This window comes from Budorcas taxicolor, chromosome 12 (genome assembly GCF_023091745.1).
Source record: "Budorcas taxicolor isolate Tak-1 chromosome 12, Takin1.1, whole genome shotgun sequence".
Lineage (NCBI taxonomy): Eukaryota > Metazoa > Chordata > Mammalia > Artiodactyla > Bovidae > Budorcas > Budorcas taxicolor.
In genome coordinates this window covers 83,855,088-83,878,459 of record NC_068921.1, presented here as the reverse complement: position 1 = coordinate 83,878,459, position 23,372 = coordinate 83,855,088, and the positions used below count along the sequence as shown (strand labels likewise).

Sequence of the window (23,372 nt, the reverse complement as noted above, 5' to 3'; positions counted from 1 at the left end):
TATCACTTCTTTTTTCATTATAATATTGTAAAACAAATAAATTGCAGACCATGTTTTATTTTAACCCAAAAGCTGAAACTACAGGAATCAGAATGTTGAACAAAGTTTAATTTTAGACACAAAATACAAACAAGTTTGTTTTGGAAAAATACCTTTAAAAATATTTTAATGTAGACTGGGAAACACTCGTGTAGACGAGGGCCTGTTTTTCCATCTGTTTAAACAATGAAGTAAACGGTGTAAACTGATGACATTTAAAAAAGTGAAATAAATGATGTTATAAAAGATAAGTAGTATGATATTCTCAAAAATGGTTCTTTATAAAATGAAAATCAGGACAGTGTCTTTTGGCACGTGATAATGGGGGTCGCAAAGAGCCAGACACAACTTAGTGACTGAACAACAGCAACAACCACAGAAGTCCTTAGAACAAGCACATGGCATATACCCTACTCAGGATGCCAGGAGCTTTAATTAATCCTCAACTTCTGAAAAGCTATTAACATGAGTATTTTTTAAAGGCTGGGATATGTGAACTACAATAGCAGCAGTTTAAAACAGAAGAATAGGAAATAAAGGGAAACGATAGTACATTACTACAAATGTGTTTATTAACTTCTACGGCAGATTTTATTTTTATGGAAAAACAATGATGGTTACTTTTTTCAATGAAGGTTTATATGCATGAGTTGAAATTATATTAAAAGTTTCCGAAGTAACTGAAATTAGCTGCAAAAAATACTCTGAAGGGTAGACTCGTGAGAGAATGGTTTCCCTTCTGTGAAATATGTCACAGAGTATTCCAGCAGGTAATACATAGTATTAGAGCTAAAACTGCACACTTGAAATAAACCTAAAAGACTTAAATAGTACCAGTATCCTATTTTGAGTCCAATTATCTAATACAATATTTAAATTTAAACTTAGTTACTTTTTCATGTATAGAATGCAAGATTTCTCTACCTTTTTTTTTTCTTCCATTTCCTCAGTATTAATAGAAGAAAGCGAAAGGGTATTTAAGATAAAAAGAGGATAAATCCTGAGATTTCCCCCCAAATGTCACAGGCTCTGTTGCACAGTAAACAGTGGAATATCATTCTGGAAGAAACGATTACCACCCCTTTGAATCTTGTGCTTCTTCCAAGGCGGGAAGCACTAAGTTGTCCAACGTGGCATTATAGTGTAAGTCTTTCTAATTCCATTTTCCGTAAATAGGCTCTAGTTCTCGTAATTCACATGACACCCTTTGGCTGTGGTTGTCTGTTAAATTTCCTGTTTTGGTCGAGTTGCAGCAAACCAAAACAAATAGCTCCCAGAAAAGGCTATGGTAACTATTTTGTTTTTCCCTTTTGGTTATTTCCAGTTAAGTGCTTTCTCTTTAGAGGCACAGGGAAGGGAAGAAAAGGGCCACACACAAGGTGTGAGCAGGTCACAGAAGCTTCAGGGCTCCGAAAAACGTGCCGTCTCCATCTCGCGATATCTTAGCGTCTTCCCGGGGTATTGCCAGTTGGAGTTCATCTCCTTCCTCCAGCTTCGCGATGCCTGGAAGGGAATGATTGGCGACAACTTGAAGCCGTTGTGCAGGTAAAGAAGAGGGGAGGGCAGAACATTAAAGCAGACGACTTGGTTTCGGGGAAAAAAAAAATTTCACATAGGCATTCATTTTCCACATTATACCAGTGGGTTTCTAGACCAGTTATTATTGTATTTGCCTAACAATTTAAAAAGAAAATAGTAAAAGAAGTGAGCAGAAGGAGTTATAACAGACAAACGAATGTGTGGGGTTGGCCAACGTGTTCACTTGGGTTTTTCTGCAAGATGTTATGGAGAAACCCAAGGGAACTTTATGCCAGCCCAATATCACCTACTGTTGATAAAACAGAGAATCCAAATAACCAAAAGTCTAACTATAAGGAAAAAAGTTTAGTAAATCATAGCACATCCCTAGATGGAATATTATAAAGTTAAAAGTGGCTTTGCTTCACTTGACATGGGAAACTTTAAAAAATAACGTTAGATAAAAATACAAAAATACGCACACACACCCTGCATAGCCCTAAATACACTTCCAAATGGGCATATAATGTGTGAGTTATTAGAAAGTGAAAGGCAAAACACGACTTACTAACAAAACACATCTGCTAACGGAGTCTTTCCCTAGAATCCAGACTATGGAATTAGGAGTCATTCGGAGTGCTTTCTATAGCCCTTTATATTTTGTGTTTCCTTAAATGACCATAACCTGTCTTTATAATCAAAAGTAAGAAGCTAATTAGCTTCTCAGAACTGATTAATCTGCATGTGCCTAATTTACAATAAGGTAGCCTGTGATTCAGGAATACAAAATGCAGCTCAGGAACGACACTCAGTGTATCAGGTCATGCCTGACCCCATTTTAAAGGAAAAATATGAAGAAAAAAATAAAGAGGTGGGCGGGGGGGGGGGGGGGAGAGAAGAAAACCGAGGAACAAAGAAACAACATATTGACACAACTAAATTGTCAGTACCTTCAACTAATAATTTTAAAAGCAGTTGCACTGTTTCCTGAGCAAGTCATGAAAATATATTTACAGAAGGACATCTAGCTTAACCTCAATTCCACTGTCAAGCCCCAAACACCTGGGTTTCCTCCAACTATAGCCAGTGAGTGTTTATTCACTGAACGGTGCAGGTATACCAGACAGCTTCACAGACACGTTAGGGCAGTGATCAGAATGACCAAGGGGTCTGTCTTCCAGGATCTTGTGTTTTGATAACAGACCAAGACAGACAGTAACAAACAGTAGCAGAAGAACTCAGATATTATTAAGGGTGACGTGCACTCTTTCAGGACTCCTATGGCATTGGATGATTACATTAGGTAGTAAAAAAAAAAACAAAGATTAAAGTGATTTGTTGAATGATCAGTCATTATCATAGATACTCAAGATAATCTAATAATTTGACAAAGGCTATAGTTCACAGATCATTTGGTAACAGTAATTCTCAAAGTCGGTGTGAACTAACTACTTTTCAAAGTAGGTCCTACTTAAAATTTCAACACTGAGTTCCTGGCTATTTCAATTCTTCCAGATGGTAGCAATTGCTAATTTGTTAATGACATGATGAATAAGAATCAGTTTTGTGTACAAGAGAGGTTCCTTGGTGTGATACTGGGCTCTTCAAATGGACCACTTTAATTTTTTTCAGATTATTATGGAAACACTTTATACACCGATGTGTAGCTTTTAATGATTGTAAAACAGATTTTCTCTAGAACAGATAAAAACTGCAAACCTGAAATTTCCTAGAGAACACATTTTGTAATGATGCTAAGCTATCAGCACTGAGATATATCTTTAAGGTCAAGTTATTTATTCTTAAAAAATAAGGCTAGGAAGTAACCTTGAGGAGCTGATGGTCAGAAAAAATTATAAAGGAGTGTGTTGTAAAGCTCTAAGTGCTGATTAATGTAAGTAAACGACAGGCTGAAGTGACCTCACAATTCATAGGTATTTTGCAACAAGAAATACTGGTTACCACAGGCTGCAGGATAACAGTTCTCTGTGAAAATTAGGGAATTCAAATCTAAGCAGGCTTCCTCAGCACCCCGTCAGAGCTCTTTACGGCTGTGGGTCCAGGATGGCAAGCATCTGCATTATGTCCTTTCTGTCTTTATTCCTGGTGCACTTTTCAGTACGTGCCTTTGGAATATACAGCTTCAGAACACACAGCCAACCCCCACTCTGCGTTCCGCACTGTCATTCACACGGTCTGGAAAGGAAGACATTCCTTGGGGTCGTGAGTGGAGTTGTCAAAACCACCAGAGAGAAATAAATGTGTTTAAGGCAACTTTTTTTTTCAAGTACTGGCCTTGATTAGTTTGAAATTACCCCCAAATAAAATGAAGGCTTTGATGGCAATTCGTTTGGCTGAGATGGTTGGATGGCATCACTGACTCAATGGACATGAGTTTGAGTGAACTCTGGGAGATTAGCGAAGGACAGGGGAACCTGGTGCGCTGCAGTCCACGGGTTCTAAAGAGTGAGACACAGCTTAGTGGCTGAACAACAATAACTGAAGGCAATCACAGCCCAGACAGACCTAAAATGAAGGCAGCCTGCACGTCCTCTTTCCTCTCCAGTCCTCTGGCCCTGAGTTGAAAGGCAGGCTGACTCCTACCCTTTCGCATCCCAACCTCATCCATCTGGTGTCCACTGACCCCAGAAGAGAAACGGTGCCCCTGAATCTGACATTCAAAACTGGCCAAAGGGCATTTCTTCCACAGGAGGGAGGTAAAGAAGAGGTGAGATTCCGTGACTCCCACTCAGGGCACACTGCTGATTTAAACCAAGTTCTGGAGTGGATCAGCCGTGCAGCCCCAGACCATGCGTGCTCCGTCTCTGTGTCTCAGTCCCCACCTCCCTTTTTTAAGGAGGATTAAAGCAGGGAGCATGGATGGGTGTGCCTGGCACAGGTCATCACTCTCTTATGATGCAGGCACTCTTACCACAGCTCCAAGAAAACACAGCTTGTTCTAGAGTGGATCACTGTGAAGCTACTGCCCTTTCTAAACGTATATAAAAACGATAAACTTACTAATAACTAGTTAGCTAATAATTAAAATCTAAAGTAATGATCGCATCTGTCTCTATCAAAACAGACTAACTTATCATTTGAGACCATAAAAACCACACAGTATGTCTTTCTGTCTATGTATATAGAACTATTATTTACCAGCTGAGTAACAGGAATTATTGGGTAGTGTTTCAGGCATGTTTTGAATACATCGAAACAAAGTCACCAGACTCAGTTCGTCCCCAAAGACATGGACTTTTTTCCTCTGTATTAGGTGTCCCATGGCAAAGGTGTTATCGGTGTATAAAACCTGAGGAACAAACCAAAGAACTTTGTCAGAAGTCAGCACAAAACGGGGGCGTTGGACAGCGGTGGTGGGTTCAGGGTCAGACCTACCTGACCGTAGATAAAGAAGTAGCCTGTCTCTTTGACCAAAATTTTATTCTCTTTTTCTTCTAGGGCTCTTCCTCTTTTAAAGCTGAGAAGCCAAGGAACAAAGGTGTACGCTCCTACAAGGAAGAGAACGGTTTTTAAGGGTAAAGAAAAACCCCGAGAGACGCAGTTTTTCACCTCCATTTGAAACAGAGCAGGACTCTATGACCCTTGCCCCCGGACCATGTCCCCTGCCTGCCCTTTTTCCGTGGAAAACTTGCGTCAGAGAATAAGTTTAATCAGAGAAGTGAGAAATGCTGCAACAAAGGAGAACAGTCTAAGGAGACTAGATAGTAATAGTCATTAGCCATCGTCAAGGACCCTCAGCTCCTTCTCGAGGGCTACAGATCACATTCTGAGCCGCATCCTGTGAGCTGTCTTATGGATACTGAAACCCCAGGTGGAGGAGTTAACTAATGGTGACCAGACCGTACCCAGGCCACGAGCTGCCCCAGTTCCGAGAATTGACCACAAAGAAATGGAACCAGTGCACCTGGGACTGAAGACTAACTGTACCTAAAATGACCAAGATGACGCTGGTCAGACGGCTGACGACCACCCTGGGGATGACTGTCCTGCTTCTGCACGTGGCCCCCTACCCCTGACTCTGTCTATGAAAGCTCTCACCCGCTGCTGACAAGCAGGGGGTGGGGGGAGGAGTCGGCCTTCGGACAGGTGTCCACCACTCTCGCCCATAAGTTGCCAGCATCTGAAATGAGGCAAACTTTCCTTTCCAGCTGGCCTGGTTTTTGGCTTTTGAGCGATGAGCAGCTGGACCCGACTCACATACCTTTGATAGCATGCTTAGTTACTAACCTAAGTGTGAAACTTAGAGGAGAATTTCATCTTTTAAAAAGTGACCATCTTCGGGCAGTTTCTCAGCGTCATTTACATACTCACCCAGGCCAGCTATCAGATACAGGAAGTTGAAAGCAAGCGCTTCATATGTCATGTCTGGGGTTTTGATCCCTTCTGTATTTCAGCAGCTTTCATAATAATGTCTAGTCTGGATGGGAGCGTTTGAGGCCAAAGAAAGGTCTCTGAATAACACACCGAAAGAGATTTTCAGGTTCTCTTTGAGTCTGTTGGGGAGGAGAAAAATTTTCCTCTACCCTTCTTTGGGGGGTGGGGGTAGAAAGGAGAGAGGAGGCAGCGGGGAGGGGCCTCTGCAGCTCTCCCTTCCTCTCCTCAGTTCCCACACAGGGGGCAGCCCAATCCCCCCAACTTTCTGTTCCCAACGATGGTCTCCGAGAAACCCCTTCCTTGGGTGCAAACCCTCCAGTGCCACCCTGGGTAACGATAGTCCACCAATAAAGATCTCCCTGGTTACACAGAACAGAGGTAACCTCATCATCGCCTGTTTTCATACGACATTATTTCGGGGAAAAGATTATAATGCTGTAGCTTAAAATTCTGTTTAGAGATCACGTGCCCACAGCATTCTTTAAGGTAGAGTTCTGAAAACGCGAGGAAGAATTAATATCGGGGTTGTTATTATTAAAAATTATAAATACAAGCTGATGACTGAAGGCAACTATTTTCACATTTTATTTGACACTCTGAGCACAGAGGGCTTCTTGTCCACCTTCAAAACCATACACATCTTAGAGTCCAACTTCTCTGAGCTTGGGGACGGTTCATGATTGGTTCCCTGCTGTTTCCTCAGGGCCTTAAATGATGCCTGACCCCCAAAACAAATGCAGCAAATGTCTTTAAATACATACTAATCATTGTACTGTGCTATTAGTCACTAGCGTTCCATGTTTTAAAAGCCTATTACTACCTGGTTACTGAATCTCTGGGAAATGAAACACTCTCCATCAGAGAGGTAATATGAACTCGTATTTCTAAGTCTGCACGCTTATATTCTGACTAGACATATTTACTGACTACATTTTTTTTTACAATACTTTACATTGATCCCCTATTTCTCTACACCATATTTATACCTATAAAGTTAGCCAGTTCTTACCAAATTTCACCATTATATTGTCAGAGGAAAAAGAAAAACAAGACCTTATTAGGCTTACATTCTTATTCTCTCTTTTATTTTTGGCACTTCATCTTATCTTGCTGGAAATACTCTTGTTAGAGAGAATCATCTACTTGTTTTTATGTACTGTGTATATTTCTCCCCCAACCCTGCCCACGTACATGAGAGCACGCGTGTGCACACACACACACACACGCACGGATTACACTCCACCCAGGTGGCACGAGCGGTAAAGAATCCACTTGCAGGAGACACGAGCAATGCACGTTTGATCCCTGGGCTGGGAAGATCCCTTGGTGTAGGGAATGGCAGCCCACTCCAGCATTCTTGCTTGTAAGGTTCCACGGACAGAGGAGCCTGGTGGGCTACTGTCCACAGGCCATAAAGAGCCAGACACAGCTGAGCACGCATAGATCCGTGCTGCTGACACTGAGGCCGAGGCGATGACCATCCCATAGTGACAGCCGGACACCCAGCGGCCAAGAGTGGAGCCAGGCACGCAGTGCGCACTCCATCAATTTGTGCTGCTAAGCGAATTTTAAATGTAAGAAAATACACTAAAAGATCAATTAAAAGGTAAAGTGATTATATACTTAAGCATCATGATATGTTTCTATGTATTAAAAATTACTTAGTGTTTTTTGCATGCTAGTTAGACCACGGATAGGTAAAGGCTAACAAGAAAGCATGCACTAAATGCCTGTTCTACAGAAAGCTTCTCTAAGCTGGTAGGAATCACTTCTTACAGTAGATATTTAAGGATGTGGAAAGGAAAGATTTCAATGACCCCAGATTCTTGCACCTCCTCTTCGTACATAGAAAAGCACTAAAATCATTGAACTGAGATGTCTGTTCTTTGTTTCATTGTGATTAGCAGTAATCTTTTGTTATCCCAGGAAAAAAAAAAAATTACATAAATCCAGGCTTCTGCCTTACTTTGAAATAGTTTCTCAGAGCTGCCTGAGAGGCTGTTTCCTGGGGCTGGGCTATAGTGCTCAGTAAGAAACTGAATAAACTCAACTCACAGTTCTTATATGGTGGGGTTTTATTTCAGTCAGTGAAGGTAAATACCAGGAGCATTAATGCTTAATTTTGTTTTCAACAGCTAAAATACTAAAATATTTTGGTATATAAAGTGAACTTCCCAGCTCCACTCAGCATTAAATATTTGATGTATTTAAATGTCTTTGAAAACAAATTACTGTGTACATTAACATGTGAATTAAATTAAAATGACAGTATTCAAATATAAAAATAATTCACATGTATTTCTGAAAATGCCTGCTTTTAAGAGAGTAGATCTTTCCTGTTCTAATATATGTGAAAGACTTGTAGATAAATTTTAGAACAATACATTTTTATAGGAAAATCAGATCTACTTTGCTAATATTTGTTTTTTATTCTATTTTATGAATAGGAAACATCCTCCCAATTATTTATACTTCCAGTGTTACTTCCTTAAATAATTGACCATAAATGTTCCAGAGAGCAGCTGTCAATCACAGCTATCACACTTGGCTACTTCTCTTGATTTTCTATTATATTATCTTAAAATTCCTGGAAATAGTGTTAAAGGAGAAGATACTGATAATATTTTTGAAGACAGATTAAGTGAGCCAAGTCAAGGAACAGGGATTTAGTTTTTACTTGGACACACATGTCTGGCATTGAAATCCTCAGGCATTTGGCTTTGCAGCTGAGGCAGGACTAGGAAAATCCACAGAAACAAACCAGACCGGCAGAGCCAGGCAGGCTGAGCCACCAGAAAGGCGATGGGAGGCCCGGCAGGGCTGTGCGCAGTGGAGAAGAATGACGCCGTCTGGGTTTTAGCAACACCGCTGAGGAGCTCCCCGGTGAGCAAAGAGCAAAGGGAACCAGCCCAGGTGAGAGATGACGGGGGTCTGTTCTAGGAAGGTGAAATGGAAATGAAGAGAAACAGATCAGTTCAAATTACGTATATGAGGAATCATCAATAAAGTTTTGAGATGAACGCAGTGACTTCAAGGAAGCAGTCAAGAATGACACCCAGGATTCTGGGTTGAACAACTAAAGAACCAGCATCCCTACTGGAATAGGGAATACAGGAGGAAGACCCGATGCAGGGGAAAGGCCGCGGGCTCACGCTGAGATGTCACCAAGACACTCAGGAAGACAGGGGCATGAGTAAGCTTGGATCTCAGCAAAGTCTGCTGGACTAGAGATCTACACTGAGGCCATCACACATGGCTGTTAAGTGACAACACAGGAGGATTTAAGACCGCAAAGAAACAAGAACGAAGATAAGGGGACTGTGTCAGAGGTCTGAAGAACATCCACCTTGAAGGAATTTTTTTAAAAGTTTAAAAAAGCAGTGTGTAAAAAAAGCAAGGAACACAGTTGGAGAAACAAACCAAGAAAAAGCACATGTTTTGGAAAGAGGGGAGGATTTCCCTGACGGCCCAGTGGTTAAGAATCCGCCTGTCAGTGCAGGGGACACGGATTCGATCCCTGGTCCAGGAAGATCCCACATGCTGCGGGGCAACCAGGCCCGTGTGCCACGACGACCGAGCCTGCACTCTGGACCCGGCGCTCTGAAACAGGAGAAGCCGCCACAGTGAAAAGGCTGCATGCTGCAACGGGAGGGCAGACCCCCCTCGCCACAGCTAGAGAAAGCCTGCACGCGGCAGTGAAGACCCAGCACAGCCGAAACCGAAATCAACAATAACATCTTTTCAGTAAAATGAGACTTATCAACTGTCGAATTCTACTATGAGATTAAACCTCATCACTGCCTCTATGAAATAATTATGATGAAAAACCGAAAGAGACTGCTGCTATCAACCTGACCGTGGGAATCGCCTCTCTCCTTTGTCACCTCCTGTAAGCCCTGTGCAAGAAACAGACAGATGTCTGTTGCCTGATGTAGCGTGATGTCTATATCCTCCAAAATAACTCCAAGGCAGGCTGGAAGCGACTGAGGTCACACCGAAGCTGAGCGCCAAAGTCAAGAGAAGAAGCCGAGAAAATGGTCAAGGGCTGGGAGGCAGCAAAGTTCACAAAGAGTCAGCAAAAAATCAACTCACAGAAGGTGATGAGTCTCTCATATACACGCAGGAATCTACAGGCAATACAGTGTCAGCTGTCAGCTAAGAGGATTCGGGAAATTAGGAGGGAAAAAAGCTCACTTAGATGAACATAAAAGCTTTGGAAGGGAAACACAGACTCTGCACAAAGCAAAATGACAGGGAAATAAAGTATTAAGAATTTGATAAAAGTTGTAGAACAATAGGAAATAATTAAAAAAAAAAAAAAGGTCAAGAATTAACAGCACAGGAACCGCTCTCTGGTCCACTGGCTAAGACCCTGCCCCCGAGGCAGGGGGCCCAGGTTCAATCCCCGGTCAGGGAACTGGATCCCGCATGCCACAGCTGAGCCCGCAGGCTGCAACGAAGACAGAAGGCCCCACATGCCACAGTTAAGACCCGGCACAGCCAAAAAATAATTACCAGTGTATACATAATTAGAACCCCGAGAGACATAACTAAAGCAAGAAAAATTCAAGCAGAGCAACCACTTGGCGCGACTGCAGTCTTCAAAGGCCCATTATGTGTCAGGGAAAGTTGATTCAGAGGGGTGTCATTAATTTCTTCTTACAGCTGTATCAAATTACCACACACAGTGGCTTAAAACAGCACACATTTATCATCTCCCGTTTCAAACAGCAGAAGTCTCACTGGGCAAAAGTCAAACTGCTGGCAGGTCTGCGTTCCTTCTGACTGCTGGCATGTCTGGCCCCAGCTCCCCCAGCTTCTACAGTCGGCCCGCTCTCCGGGGCTCGTGGCCCCCGTCCTCACAGGCGGCCGCCTCGTCACTCTGGGTTCTGCTCTCATTGCCACTTCCCCTCCTCTGACCCTGAACCCCGAGCCCCCTCGAGAAGGGCCTCTGTGATTACCCTGGGGCCGCCGGAGTCTAGAGCACAGGGTTGGCGCAGGTCTGGGAGATTAGACGGGGATGTCTGTGTGCTGTCCTCGGTCGTGTCTGACTCTTTGTGAGCCCAGGGACTGTAGCCCGCCAGGCTTCTCTGTCGTGAGTTTTCCCAGGCAAGAATATTGGAGTGGGTGGCCATTCCTTTCTCCAGGGCGTCTTCCTGACCCAGGGATTGAATCTGGGTCTCCTGCATTGGCAGGCGGATTCTCTACCACTAGTGCCACCTGGAAACACCCAAGTCATCCAGGATAATATGCCCAAATTCCTTATTTTGATCATATTTTCAAAGTCCCTTTGCCAGATAAAGTAATAAACTTACAGGTTTCGGGGATTATGGTGTGGACACATTTGAGGAAATATGTTTCTACCTACCATAATACTTGACGTTGAATATAAAACAAAATAAGTATTGCATTTTTAAGGCAAATAAGTCTTTGTGTAACCCAGCAACGTGTGTGCTAAGTGGCTTTGCTTCAGTCATGTCCAACTCTTTGCAACCCTACGGATTGTAACCCACCAGGCTCCTCTGTCCATGGGATTCTCCATGCTAGAATACTGGAGTGGGTTGCCATGCCCTCCTCCAGGGGATCTTCCCCACCCAGGGATCCAACCACCGTTTCTTGCGTCTCCCGCATTGGCAGGCGGGTTCTTTACTACTAGAATCACCTGGGAAGCCCCAGTGAAGCAATATCTTGAGACAAATGACAAAGGAAAAACACAGCATACCATGATTTCCAGGGTGCAGTCAAGCAGTACTGCGGAAATCTCCACACACACTAACATTTATTTACACATTCCAGATTCACTGGAGTCACATCTCATCACATGGCAAAGGGTCCAGATAAGCCCCGGGACCCTCCAGGGAGGGTCAGTGTGGAGTGGCCGCCGCACCAGGAAGACCACGGCTCTGTGAAGTGCAAGCTCACAGGGGAGGAGCAGCCGCATCCTTTACGGTGATGAACAGCATTTTTGGTTCTGGCCAAATGTGTAAAACAAGACTTTCCCAAGTTATAATTTTTCAGTGGTCTTTCGAATCTTCTTCTGGCTCTATCTGAATTCTTAGGAGACAATTTGCTACCCCCAAAAAAGTTGCAAACATTGGACTTTGGAAAATGTCAAACAATAGGCAATAACAGAACTTCAAGTATTTTAGCATTGCGGTTGCACTTAAGATAAAGTCACAGTGAAAAATACAGATGCAAGATAGATTTTCCTTGTTCATTTGCTTGTTTTCTGTTTTCCCCTCATAGAAGGTAAATTCTGTGAAAATGAGGACTCAAATATGCATTATTTGCTGCTAAGCCCCGGTGCCCACACTGTAACTGGAAATTGTATGTTTTTAACCAGCACATGTAAAATATAAAGTAATAATTTCACACTGAAGGTTTATCACAAAAATGTTATTTATTTGTACATATTATATACTTATCGATAAATAATATAAATGTCTATATGTTGCTTTATCTTCATCCTATTAAAATATTCTATGACTTAATATAACAGGGAAATGAATATTTCTGAAGATGATCTTGAGGCAAAGAAGCCAAAATCATTTCTAAATAAAAACCTGACTTTGATTTAGTATTAATTTTGCTTTAGTGCATAGTGAAGTCATTCAGTCGTGTCCGACTCTTTGAGACCCTGTGGACTATAGCCCACCAGGCTCCTCCATCGATGGGATTCTCCAGGCAAGAATACTGGAGTAGGTTGCCATTTCCTTCTCCAGGGGATCTTCCTGACCCAGGGATCAAACCCAGGTCTCCCGCAATGCAGGCAGATGCTTTAACCTCTGAGCCACCTGGGAAGCCCCAGTTTTGCTTTATCACATGCTAATTGTTTAGAATTTCTCAGTATTAGTGTCCCAAAGGTAATTCTCTTTGTTAGGTTATTATAGGAGCCTAAATATTTATTCCCCAATTATTTTAAATGAATCTATTATCTTAAATCTGATTATGAGAAGTTTTGAGGCAGACCATTGATTTGAGGTGGAGTGCAAATCCAAGTTTTGGGCATGACATGTGCAGGTAACTGGACTGAACTGGGTTCTCAGTGGAAAAGTCCCTGCGAATGCTTATTACCTTTCCGTATAGTAGGCGTGTCACTGTCTGCAATCAACTGCAAGCAGTCTTGAGTGACTGAAAAGCAAAAATATATCATTTTAGTTACATGAATAGAAATAGTGAGGGAACAAAGACGACCAAGAGTACAAAGCTACAAGCCCACTCTTCCAATGGCCCCTAATCAATCCTATCAATACTTTCTCACTGCCTACATGCTGTTCTTAAAATCCCTTTAGGAAATATGCCCACAGATTTCAATATAACTGGTACTTTAAATGCAATATGTATATACTTGAAATTCAAGTTTTAGAAAAACTCTCTGCTATTGAAATATAGTACTTTTTTTTTATATTATTTTGCCAACACGTGAAGTCATGTCCGACTCTTTGTGACCCCATAGACTGTAGCCCACCAGGCTCCTCCATCCATGGAATTTTCTAGGCAAGAGTACTGGAGTGGGTGGCCATTTCCTTCTCCAGGGGATCTTCCCAACCCAGGGATCAAACCTGGGTCTCCCGCATTGCAGGCAGATGCTTTACCCTCTGAGTCACCAGGGAATACCATCTAAACAGTTTAGCTGAACTTCTTCTAAAACATATGCCTGGATAGAAAGAAAGTTTAGCTACTGTCATTTGTTCTCCAATTCCCTTAAATATACGAGCCAAATGATCAGATTACTCTAAAATGATTTTTTTTAATCTAACATCAAATCATAACTGACTAGTACTGAAAATACCACTATTAACATTACTGAAAATAAAAATAATTGCTAACATTTATTGAGCTAGTATAAATCCAGGCAACTTCACAAAAATCCTAAGAATTACATACTGGAAATTACATCTTGGAAAGTGTAAACAACTTGTCCAGTCCCCAGGGATAGACAGTGACGGGGCCTGAATTTAATCATGCCTGTTTCACTCTGGAGCCAAAGTCAGGCTTTTGGTAAAATGTTTGGGACTAGAAAGAGAAGGAGAGCTGCGACATCTTTTTAAGGTAAAATAGAAGACTTCTCTAGGCAGCTGCATTACCAGTAAAGCATCTGGAACACCTCCACTCACATCTGTTCACATTGCACACTGCATACAGAGTATTCCAGAGTGCATCAAAGAATGTGCAGTATGAAAGGCACGCAGTCATATTCGACTCTTTGTGACTCCATGGACTGTACAGCCCATGGAATTCTGCGGGCCAGAATACTGGAGTGCGTAGCCTTTCCCTTCTCCAGGGGATCTTCCCAACCCAGGGATCGAACCCAGGTCTCTCACATTGCAGGTGGATTCCTTACCAGCTGAGCCACCAGGGAAGCTCAAGAATACGGGAGTGGGGAGCCTATCCCTGCTCCAGTGAATCTTCCTAACGCAGGAATCAAACTGGGGTCTCCTGCATTGCAGGAGATGCTTTACCAACTGAGCTATCAGGAAAGCCCAAAATAATATATAGCTATTCTATTAAATGAAGACAGTGCCTTCAGGTTAAAAGCAAAATAGGTGCTCTGTCTGTGGAAAAAGGAAGCACAGCAGTATCTACGAAAAACATGGAATATGGAGCTGCTGCTGCTAAGTCACTTCAGTCATGTCCGACTCTGTGCGACCCCAAAGACGGCAGCCCACCAGGCTCCCCCGTCCCTGGGATTTTCCAGGCAAGAACACTGGAGTGGGTTGCCATTTCCTTCTTTAATGCATGAAAGTGAAAAGTGAAAATGAAGTTGCTCAGTTGTGTCCAACTCCTAGCGACCCCATGGACTGCAGCCTACCAGCCTCCTCCATCCATGGAATTTTCCAGGCAAGAGTACTGCTAAGTGTGCCTATTTTAAATTAAGAAAATATTAGTTTAGATTATTTTATACCACCCATCTTACTCAGAGTTGAAGTAATGCTTTAAAAACATGCTTCACAATGTATACATTTTAAGAGCCTAACACAGCGGAGAGCTCCCACTACAGATCATTAGCGGAAACCATGGAATAACAGATGTGATAATCATGTGATATTCTGAAGCTACGCAAATGCACAGGCCTAAAAAGAATGCTGTTAAAGGCAGTGATCACATAAGAAAATCCGCCGGAAAATGTTCTTTGGTATTTAAAAGCAGAACTGTAATGTTAAAAACTGCAATCCTTTTTAACCACGAGATGTTTCTAACACATTTTTATATTAATCTGATGGTTTGGATAGGAGCAGAACACTTTGGCTACCTTGTGGCTCTTTTTTTTTAAATTTCTTTTTATTGGAGTATAGTTGATTTACAATGTTCTGTTAGTTTCGGGTGTACAGCAAAGTGAGTCATTATACACATGCTTCTCTGGTGGCTCAGATGGTCAAGAATCTGAGAGTCGATTCCTAGGCAGGTTAATAAGAAGTCGGGGGTCCCTGAGGAGGAGATAAGGATCTGAAATTCTCAAGGAGGAGGAAATGACAGACTGTTGTTTTGGTTTTTGTTTTTTTTTTTTTCCTCTACATTTCTTAGTCTTAGTCACATAAAACATTGTTTTTTTCTTTAAGCCCGGAATTGATGATTACACAACTCAGTTTAAACTCTGTACTAGGGATTATATAACAACAGTGTATCCTGGTTGAGGACAGTTTCTGCTTCCTGAAAACGTTCTGACTAATTCTGATATTTTAGAATGTATATTATGGGAGAGGTCTGGTAGGATCTTTCTGTTGTTAAGTTCTAACCCTGTTATCTTAAAATGTAAATTGTGAGAGTGGGTCTGCTAAAATTTTTACAACCTTGAGACATTTTTTGATTTATTGTAATAACTAATTAAAAAAGTATACAGCTCCCTTGCTAACACTAGTGAGGGGGGCGCTCTCCATCCCCCTTCGGATGTCTATGTCAGAAGCTTTCCCTCTCCCTTTTTATACTTTAATAAAATTCTGCTACACAAAAGCTCTTGAGTGATCAAGCCTGGTCCCTGGTCCCAAAGCCAAATCTTCTTCGGAGATCACGAATCCAACATTGTTCACCGTAAGCTATCAAATCCGCCTGCAATGCTGGAGACCTGGGTTCAATCCTTGGGTCAGGAAGATCCTCTGGAGGAGGGCATGGCAACCCACTCCAGGATTCTTGCCTGGAAAATCCCATGGACAGAGAAGCCTGGCAGGCTGCAGTCCATGGGGTCGCACAGAGTCAGACACGACTGAGCAACTAACACTTTCACTTTTCACTCTTTTCTAGATTCTCTTCCCATATAGGCCAGTACAGAGCATTGAACAGAGTTCGCTGTGCTATACAGTGGTCCTTATTAGCTACATGTTTACACATGGAAGTGTTAGCGCTCAGCTGTGTCCCAACTCTTGTGACCCCATGGACTGTAGCTCGCAAGGCTCCTCTGTCCTTGAAATCCTCCAGGCAAGAATACTGGAGTTGTAGCCATTCCCTTCTCCCAGGGGATCTTTGTGACCCAGAGATTGAACCCAGATCTCCTGCAGTGCAGGAGATTGCTTACCCTCTGAGCCACCAGAAAGAGAAAAGTGAAAGTGAAGTCGCTCAGTCCTGTCCAACTCTTTGCGACCCCATGGACTGTAGCCCACCAGGCTCCTCCGCCCATGGAATTTTCCAGACAAGAGTACTGGAGTGGGTTGCCATTTCCTTCTCCAGGGGATCTTCCCAAGCCGCCAGGAAGCCCCTTATTTATATACAGTAGTGTGTATATGTCAACCGCAATTCCCAGTTTACTCCACCACACCCCCCCTTGAAAACCGTAAGTTTGTTTTCTACATCTGTGGTCCAATTTCTGTTTTGTAAATAGGATCATTTGTGCCATTTTTTTCCTTTTAAAAAGCTGGAAAACCATAGCAGGAGTATCTGTGCAGCAGGGAAATGTGACTCATTACTGCAGTTCCTACAGCAGACCCTCTGCAACAGCAAATATGGAAACGCACCATAGCAGGCAGAATAGCTGGGAATGAGGACAGCGTGAAAGAAAGGAACAACAGAACATCCAAGCATCTCAAGACTGAAGACGTCTTGACGTCTCAGTGTCTAGAGCTGCCATATTGCACCTACTTTCCTAACAAACACCTCTTAAGGCATGACTACACACATGGGACCACGGTAACTTCTGTGAGGATGCAGGCGCCAACTGGAGCATGCAAAACTCTAATTTTTCCTCCACACAGAAAAAGGAGAGGATGTTGACAAAGTCAAAGTCAAATTTCCAAATTCTCCATCTCTCCTTTGCCATGGACATGCATACTGTTAAGACTGAGTGAGATGATGCTCCTGAAACACTTAGTAGTGTACCTGGGACAAAATGATTGCAAAGTCAGTCTTGGCTATTAGTAGCAGTACCATGAGCATTATTGTGTTTAATGGTATTGAACAAAATAATCTGGGAGCACGATGGAAGGATACTATGAGAGAAAGAAGGCCAAGGGAACAGATAAAGAGACCTAGGAAATACTAGAAATACGATTTCCGGGCTTCACTGGTGGCTCAGTGGTAGAGAGTCCACTGCTGATGCAGGAGTCACAGGTTGGATCACTGAGCTGGGAGGCTCCTACATGCCCTGGAGCAACTAACCCCTGCACCACGGCTACTGAGCCCGTGCTCCAGAGCCCGGGAATTGCAACTACTGAGCCCACGCGCCACAACCACTGAATCCCAAGCACCCTGGCGCGCACAGTCCACAGCAAGAGACGCCACTGCCGCGAGAAGCCCACGCAGTGCAATGGGTAGTGGCCCCCACTCGCGGCAACCAGAGAAAAGCCCGTTCAGCAATGGAGACCCAGCAAGGCCACGAGTAAATGAAGATCTTTACAAAACAGGAACACCATTTCAAGTAGCCCCCTCCTTGGCCTTTCCCATAAAATGCCTGCAGTAGACTTGCCCCGCCTCAGACCGAAAGGGGTTTACCTAATGAGGGATGTCTGGAAACTACCAAACTAATATGAAATACCTGGACTTTAATCTCCAGAGCCCAACTAGAACTTGGCCACAGCCTACACATCAAAAAACAAAGGTCTAGGGGACTTCCCTGGAGAAGGCAATGGCACCCTACTCCAGTGCTCTTGCCTGGAAAATCCCGTGGACCGAGGAGCCTGGTAGGCTGCAGTTCGTGGGGTCGGGGAGAGTCAGACGCGACTGAGTGACTTCACTTTCACTTTTCACTTTCATGCATTGGAGAAGGAAACGGCAACCCACTCCAGTACTCTTGCCTGGAGAATCCCAGGGACAGAGGAGCCTGGTGGGCTGCAATCCATGGGGTCAAGAATAGTTGGACTGAGCGACTTCACTTTCACTTTTCACTTTCATGCATTGGAGAAGGAAACGGCAACCCACTCGAGTGTTCTTGCCTGGAGAATCCCAGGGACAAAGGAGCCTGGTGGGCTGCTGTCTATGGGGTCACACAGAGTTGGACACAACTGATGTGACTTTGCAGCAGCAGCAGCAGGGGACTTCCCCGGTTGTCCAGTGGTTAAGACTCTGCCTTCCAGTGCAGAGGGTGCAGAGGTTCAATTCTGGTCGGGGAACTAAGATCCTATATGCCTTGTGACCAAAAAACCCAAAACATTAAACAGAAGCAGCATTGTAGCAAATCCAGTAAAGACTTTTAAAATGGTCCATATATTTTAAAAAAATCTTTGTTTAAAAACCCAATGGTCTATTATATTGCATGGTAGCAGAAATATAACTTTTAGAAGAAAATACACAATGAAGAGAAATTTTTATTTCAAAAAACCTTCAGAAAAGAAAAGGGGACATTAAAATGACAGTTTAATAGCAGGGTTTGAATTATACTCACTGAAGCTAGTGCTCTTCATTAGTTTTCCTTATTCTGGAGAAAGTTACAGGGCTTTTCAAGGACACACATTCTTGGAAATAAGAACAGGACCTTCCATCCTGTCCTTGTTAGATGCCACTCAGGTTTCATGAACCCCATCAGTTCTCTTAACCTCTTCACCTTTTAACTCTTCCCATTCCCTTCTCCAGGGGATCTTCCCAATCCAAGCATCAAACCTGGGTCTTCTTCTTTTTAGGCAGATTCATTACTGTCTGAGCCACCAGGGAAATCCCTTTTTAGGACATATGGTATCTATTAACAACTTATCTCCAGTTAAGTCTTTCAGGACTTTCTTTCCAATTCAACATAGAGCTGATCTTAGACTGATCTATAGATTACTGCTCACGAAAAGTAGGTCAAAAAAGGGCAGCATTGTTGTTTTTTTTTTTAATCTCCCAATAGCTTAGATATTCAACCACAAGAGTTTTGAGGATGCATAGTCTAAAATAAGAAACATAATATTAATAACAATTGTAGTATTAATTGATGGCATTTGGTTTTCAAATGTCTTTTATACATCTTCCCTCTGCTACAATTGAGGGGAATTATAAAGAGTTTGAGCAAAGTTTGTCTTTCAAACTTCTTTTTAACTAAGCAAGGCAGCAGCATACTTTAAAAACTTTTTCTGTCAATGGGGAGACACATATTTCTAAATATATATATATGTACATGTGTATCTATGTATATATATTACATATCATAATGATCTGAGAAACACAAATGATTGATCTTAAGTACAGTTTTACAGCATAGGAAAATTCACTCATAATATTAAACCATGTGAAAAATATTTCTAAAACAAGACATTATATTGACAACAAAACTAGTTTACAAAAGAGAATTCCTAAAATAAGAACTTTCAGGGCAGAAATCATTTAGTATTGCTCAATATTTAATATAATAAAATCCAACCAACTTTATAATTGGAATAGTGGTTGGACTGATTGAGGTTGAAAGCCACCTTTTAAAGTATGACATTCAAATTTCATTTAATCAGGAAAAGAGCCTTGACAGTTCATGGAATTGCTGATATCTGATGACTCAGTGGTAAAGACTCCACTTGTCAGTGCAGGAGATGCAAGTTCAATCCCTGAGTCAGGAAGATCCCCTGCAATAGGAGATGGCAACCCACTGCCGTATTCTTGGGAATACTGGGAAATCCCATGGACAGAGGAGCCTGCTGGGCTACAGTCCATGAGGTTACAAAGAGTCGGACATGACTTAACAATTAAAGAACAAACAAATCTCTGTTGTACTGCATTCTGTGTTGGAATCAAGCCCTTTCAAACCGGAGTCAGCTTCTTATACCTTATTTCCACAAAGCTGAACTGGATAGAAACTACCACAAGGCACGCAGGTATTGCATACTGTGTGTGGTCCCATGAGAAGCAGCCCACCCTGAACTTTCCCCGCTGCACACGTTCTGTCCATGACTGTCCGTGTTCTGTCCATATCCTGCTCCCACAGTTCTCACTCATCTCACTCCAGAAACTTCTTCCAAGCTCTTCAGTCTGAATGAGATGTCCATCCTTCGTTTTCTTTTCTCTTTCTTCTCTCCTCTGTCTTCTTACACATTACACTGTGCATGTTTTAAAAATGAGGACTCTGAAAGTGATGCCTAACGTTCAGTATACGGAAGTCAGGGCAAATGTAGGGATTCGATTTATTTATTTTTTTGAGCTGCTTTCATACTAAGTCACTTCAGTCGTGTCCAACTCTGTGGCCCTATGGACGGTAGCCCTCCAGGAGTCCACCAGGCTCCCCTGTCCATGGGATTCTCCAGACAAGAATACTGGGTTGCCATTTCCTTGTCCAGGGAATCTCCCCAACCCACATCTCTTAGTCTCCTGCACTGATAGGAGGGAGGGCTCTTAAACACTAGTGCCACAGAGGAAACCTTTTGCTTGAGTTAGTTTTGAATAAATAATCAGTGGCTGTAAAAATTTAATTAGGAGAAACCCCTTAAAGATGCACACGTTGACCTAATGCTGGACATAGATTATGAAGAAATCGAAGAAGTCATGGTTTGGGGATAAACATTTCTCTCAGAGTGGGAGTACAAAATTTGAAGAGTGGGAATGGGATTATAAAGTTTGATTATCACAGACAAGCAGTTTGCCTTACCAGCAAATTTTGTTAAGTTACTTATTTGTAGCTTAGGAAACAATATGAGTTGAAAGAGTTTTAAAAGAATTTCTGGAGAGCTAAATTGAGAAGTTTGTTTTTGACCTGGTATAAAACAGAAAAAAAAAATTTAGGAATTTTTAATCTTGAGAGGGGCTTGCCTAACACATTTTGTGCTTGAGAAAGATCATCCATGTGTCTATGTGTAGAATCAGTTACCACAAACGGAGAACGAGAGTCAAGATTCAGCTGTTGACTGGTAATAAACATAGTAACGTGGGCGATTTGGTCTAAAAAGCAATTACGTAACTGGAGCAACCAAAACAAACTGTCAAGAAAAATTTAAAAGTTTCTGACTAATGGGTATATGTGTTTGAAGGAGAATTAAAAAATAATAATAGAAGCAGCCTCTCAATTCTGGTGAATTCAGAAAGATGGCAGCACCATAATGGCCCTGGGGAGGGAAGAAAGTGGTGCTGACTTTTAGGAGGGCTTGGAATGAAGCTGATAAAATGCAGTAGAAATAAATATAAGTGATAGAAGTAAAGAAATATATCTGCACGTGGCCTACATGTATATGTGCAGAAAAAGAGTCTTGGATTAGCCGTACATTGTCATGCACCACTCTTGGTCTATGCCTGAGGCAACACAGGGCATGTCAGATGGTAGCCCTCTGCACAGCCTCTTAAGCACTAAGAATAAAACTGCTGTTGTTTAGTCGCCAAGTCGTGTTTGACTCTTTTGTGACCCCATGGTCTGTAGCCCTCCAGACTCTACTGTCCATGGGATTTCCCAGGCAAGAACACTGGAGTGAGTTGCCATTGCCTTCTCCAGGGGATCTTCCCGACTCAGGGATTGAAATCGCATCGCCTGCACTGACAGGTGAACTCTTCGCCACTGAGCCACCAGGGAAGCCCCAAGAATAAAATAGCAAAAACAAAAAACGCTATGTTCATGTTTAATTTTGCAAATGGTCAGTATTTTAACTTAAAGTTACCAGTTCTTTCATTGAGTCATCATCTCCACAGGATATGCTTTTTCTCTCGTCATGACTTCTTTGTATTATTTTAGGATATTTCTCTTTATTAAAGAGGAATACTCAGGAGGCACTGGGCAACCTAACTTAACAGTGAAGAACATTAGCTTCATGACACAACGTGCCAACAGGTCTGAAGTCAAGGAAGGTAAAACTGAAAGTAGAAACACAGCTGACTATCTGGAGAAAGGTAGCAATAAATCGCGTAGTTGGCTGTTGCATGGTCCAGTCCCTGGGGGACATTTCCGCCTGGACGCTGCAGTGATCCCCAAGGTTCACACGCCCCGAACCTGTTTCTTTACCCTCGCCACACACACTCACCTCTCACACCTCGGTTGTCGTCTTAGTGAATCCTGAGTTGCTCAAGCAACACTAGCTTAGTCTCCAACTCAATAGTGGGTTGCTGGTAGGAGGGACTGACTACGTCTGGGCTTCAGTTCACTCATCTAAAGTGCAGACAGTGATGCCAATCTCCTGGGTTTATTAATAGGGCAAATGATAATCCTGCGTCCACAGGGCCAAACCCAGAGCTTTCACATGGAACTCATCTCTCCCCTTTTCTGGATGTGCCGGAATGCCTAGCTCAGAGCTTTACACAGTAAGCATTTCCTCTATTTTGAGAAAAGTCTGTTTCTCTAACTAACTCCTCAGAAATGCGGATACGTTTTAAAAAGGAAATCCCACCACAACAAAAGAGCAGCTGACCAACACAGATGGTGTAAGTAGGACTTGACCCATAAAAAGTGCAATTAACCATTAAAAGGAATATCATCCATTTTTACAGAACTATTAATGAGAAAGCATCCCTCAACATTATGACTTTATTTCTAAAATACCTATGTGTTCATGTGTGCTGAGTGACGCTATGGACTGTAGCCCACCAGGCTCCTCTGTCCATGGGATTTCCCAGGCAAGAATACCGGAGTGGGTTGCTATTTCCTCCTCCAGAGAATCTTCCCAACCCAGGAGTTGAACCTGAGTCTCCTGTGTCCCCTGCACTGGATTCTTTACCACTGTGCCACATGGGAAACCTACGCATGTCTGAAGTTTTTTAATGTTGAAAAGTATAAAGAACAATTGAGCTTTCGGGAATTAGATAGAAAGACTTACCCTGGCCTCTCTTATTTGAAATAGAGACACATCCCCTTGCCCTTCCTCACCCTTAACTCTGCTGGTTCTCTTAAGCTCGCCCTAAAATGTTCACTTTTGCAATGTATTTGCTATTTTCAAGTATTATAATTTACTCATCAATTATGTTTATTGACTGTTTTCTGTGGCTTCCCACCTCACTGCAATGTGATATCCCATGGGCAGGAAACTTTCATCTGTTTGTTCTCTGATCAATACCCAACAACCAGCACAGTGTTAGGAACCTCTGAGTTTAGGGAAGGTTGGAAGAGACACAATATCACT

General features: G+C 42.5%; 1 protein-coding gene across 1 annotated transcript in view; it reads right to left on the bottom strand.

Annotated features, from left to right (window-relative positions):
- Window positions 1-1,429: 1,429 nt before the first annotated feature.
- TNFSF13B (TNF superfamily member 13b) overlaps window positions 1,430-23,372 on the bottom strand; it is a 29,420-nt gene continuing 7,477 nt past the window's right edge. Inside the window, exons 3-6 of the mRNA XM_052650322.1 lie at window positions 13,027-13,083; window positions 4,954-5,066; window positions 4,717-4,867; window positions 1,430-1,542 (exon numbers count right to left, since the gene is read on the bottom strand). Of these exons, the coding sequence (XP_052506282.1) occupies window positions 1,430-1,542; window positions 4,717-4,867; window positions 4,954-5,066; window positions 13,027-13,083 (434 nt within the window). The remainder of the gene's footprint in view (window positions 1,543-4,716; window positions 4,868-4,953; window positions 5,067-13,026; window positions 13,084-23,372) is intronic.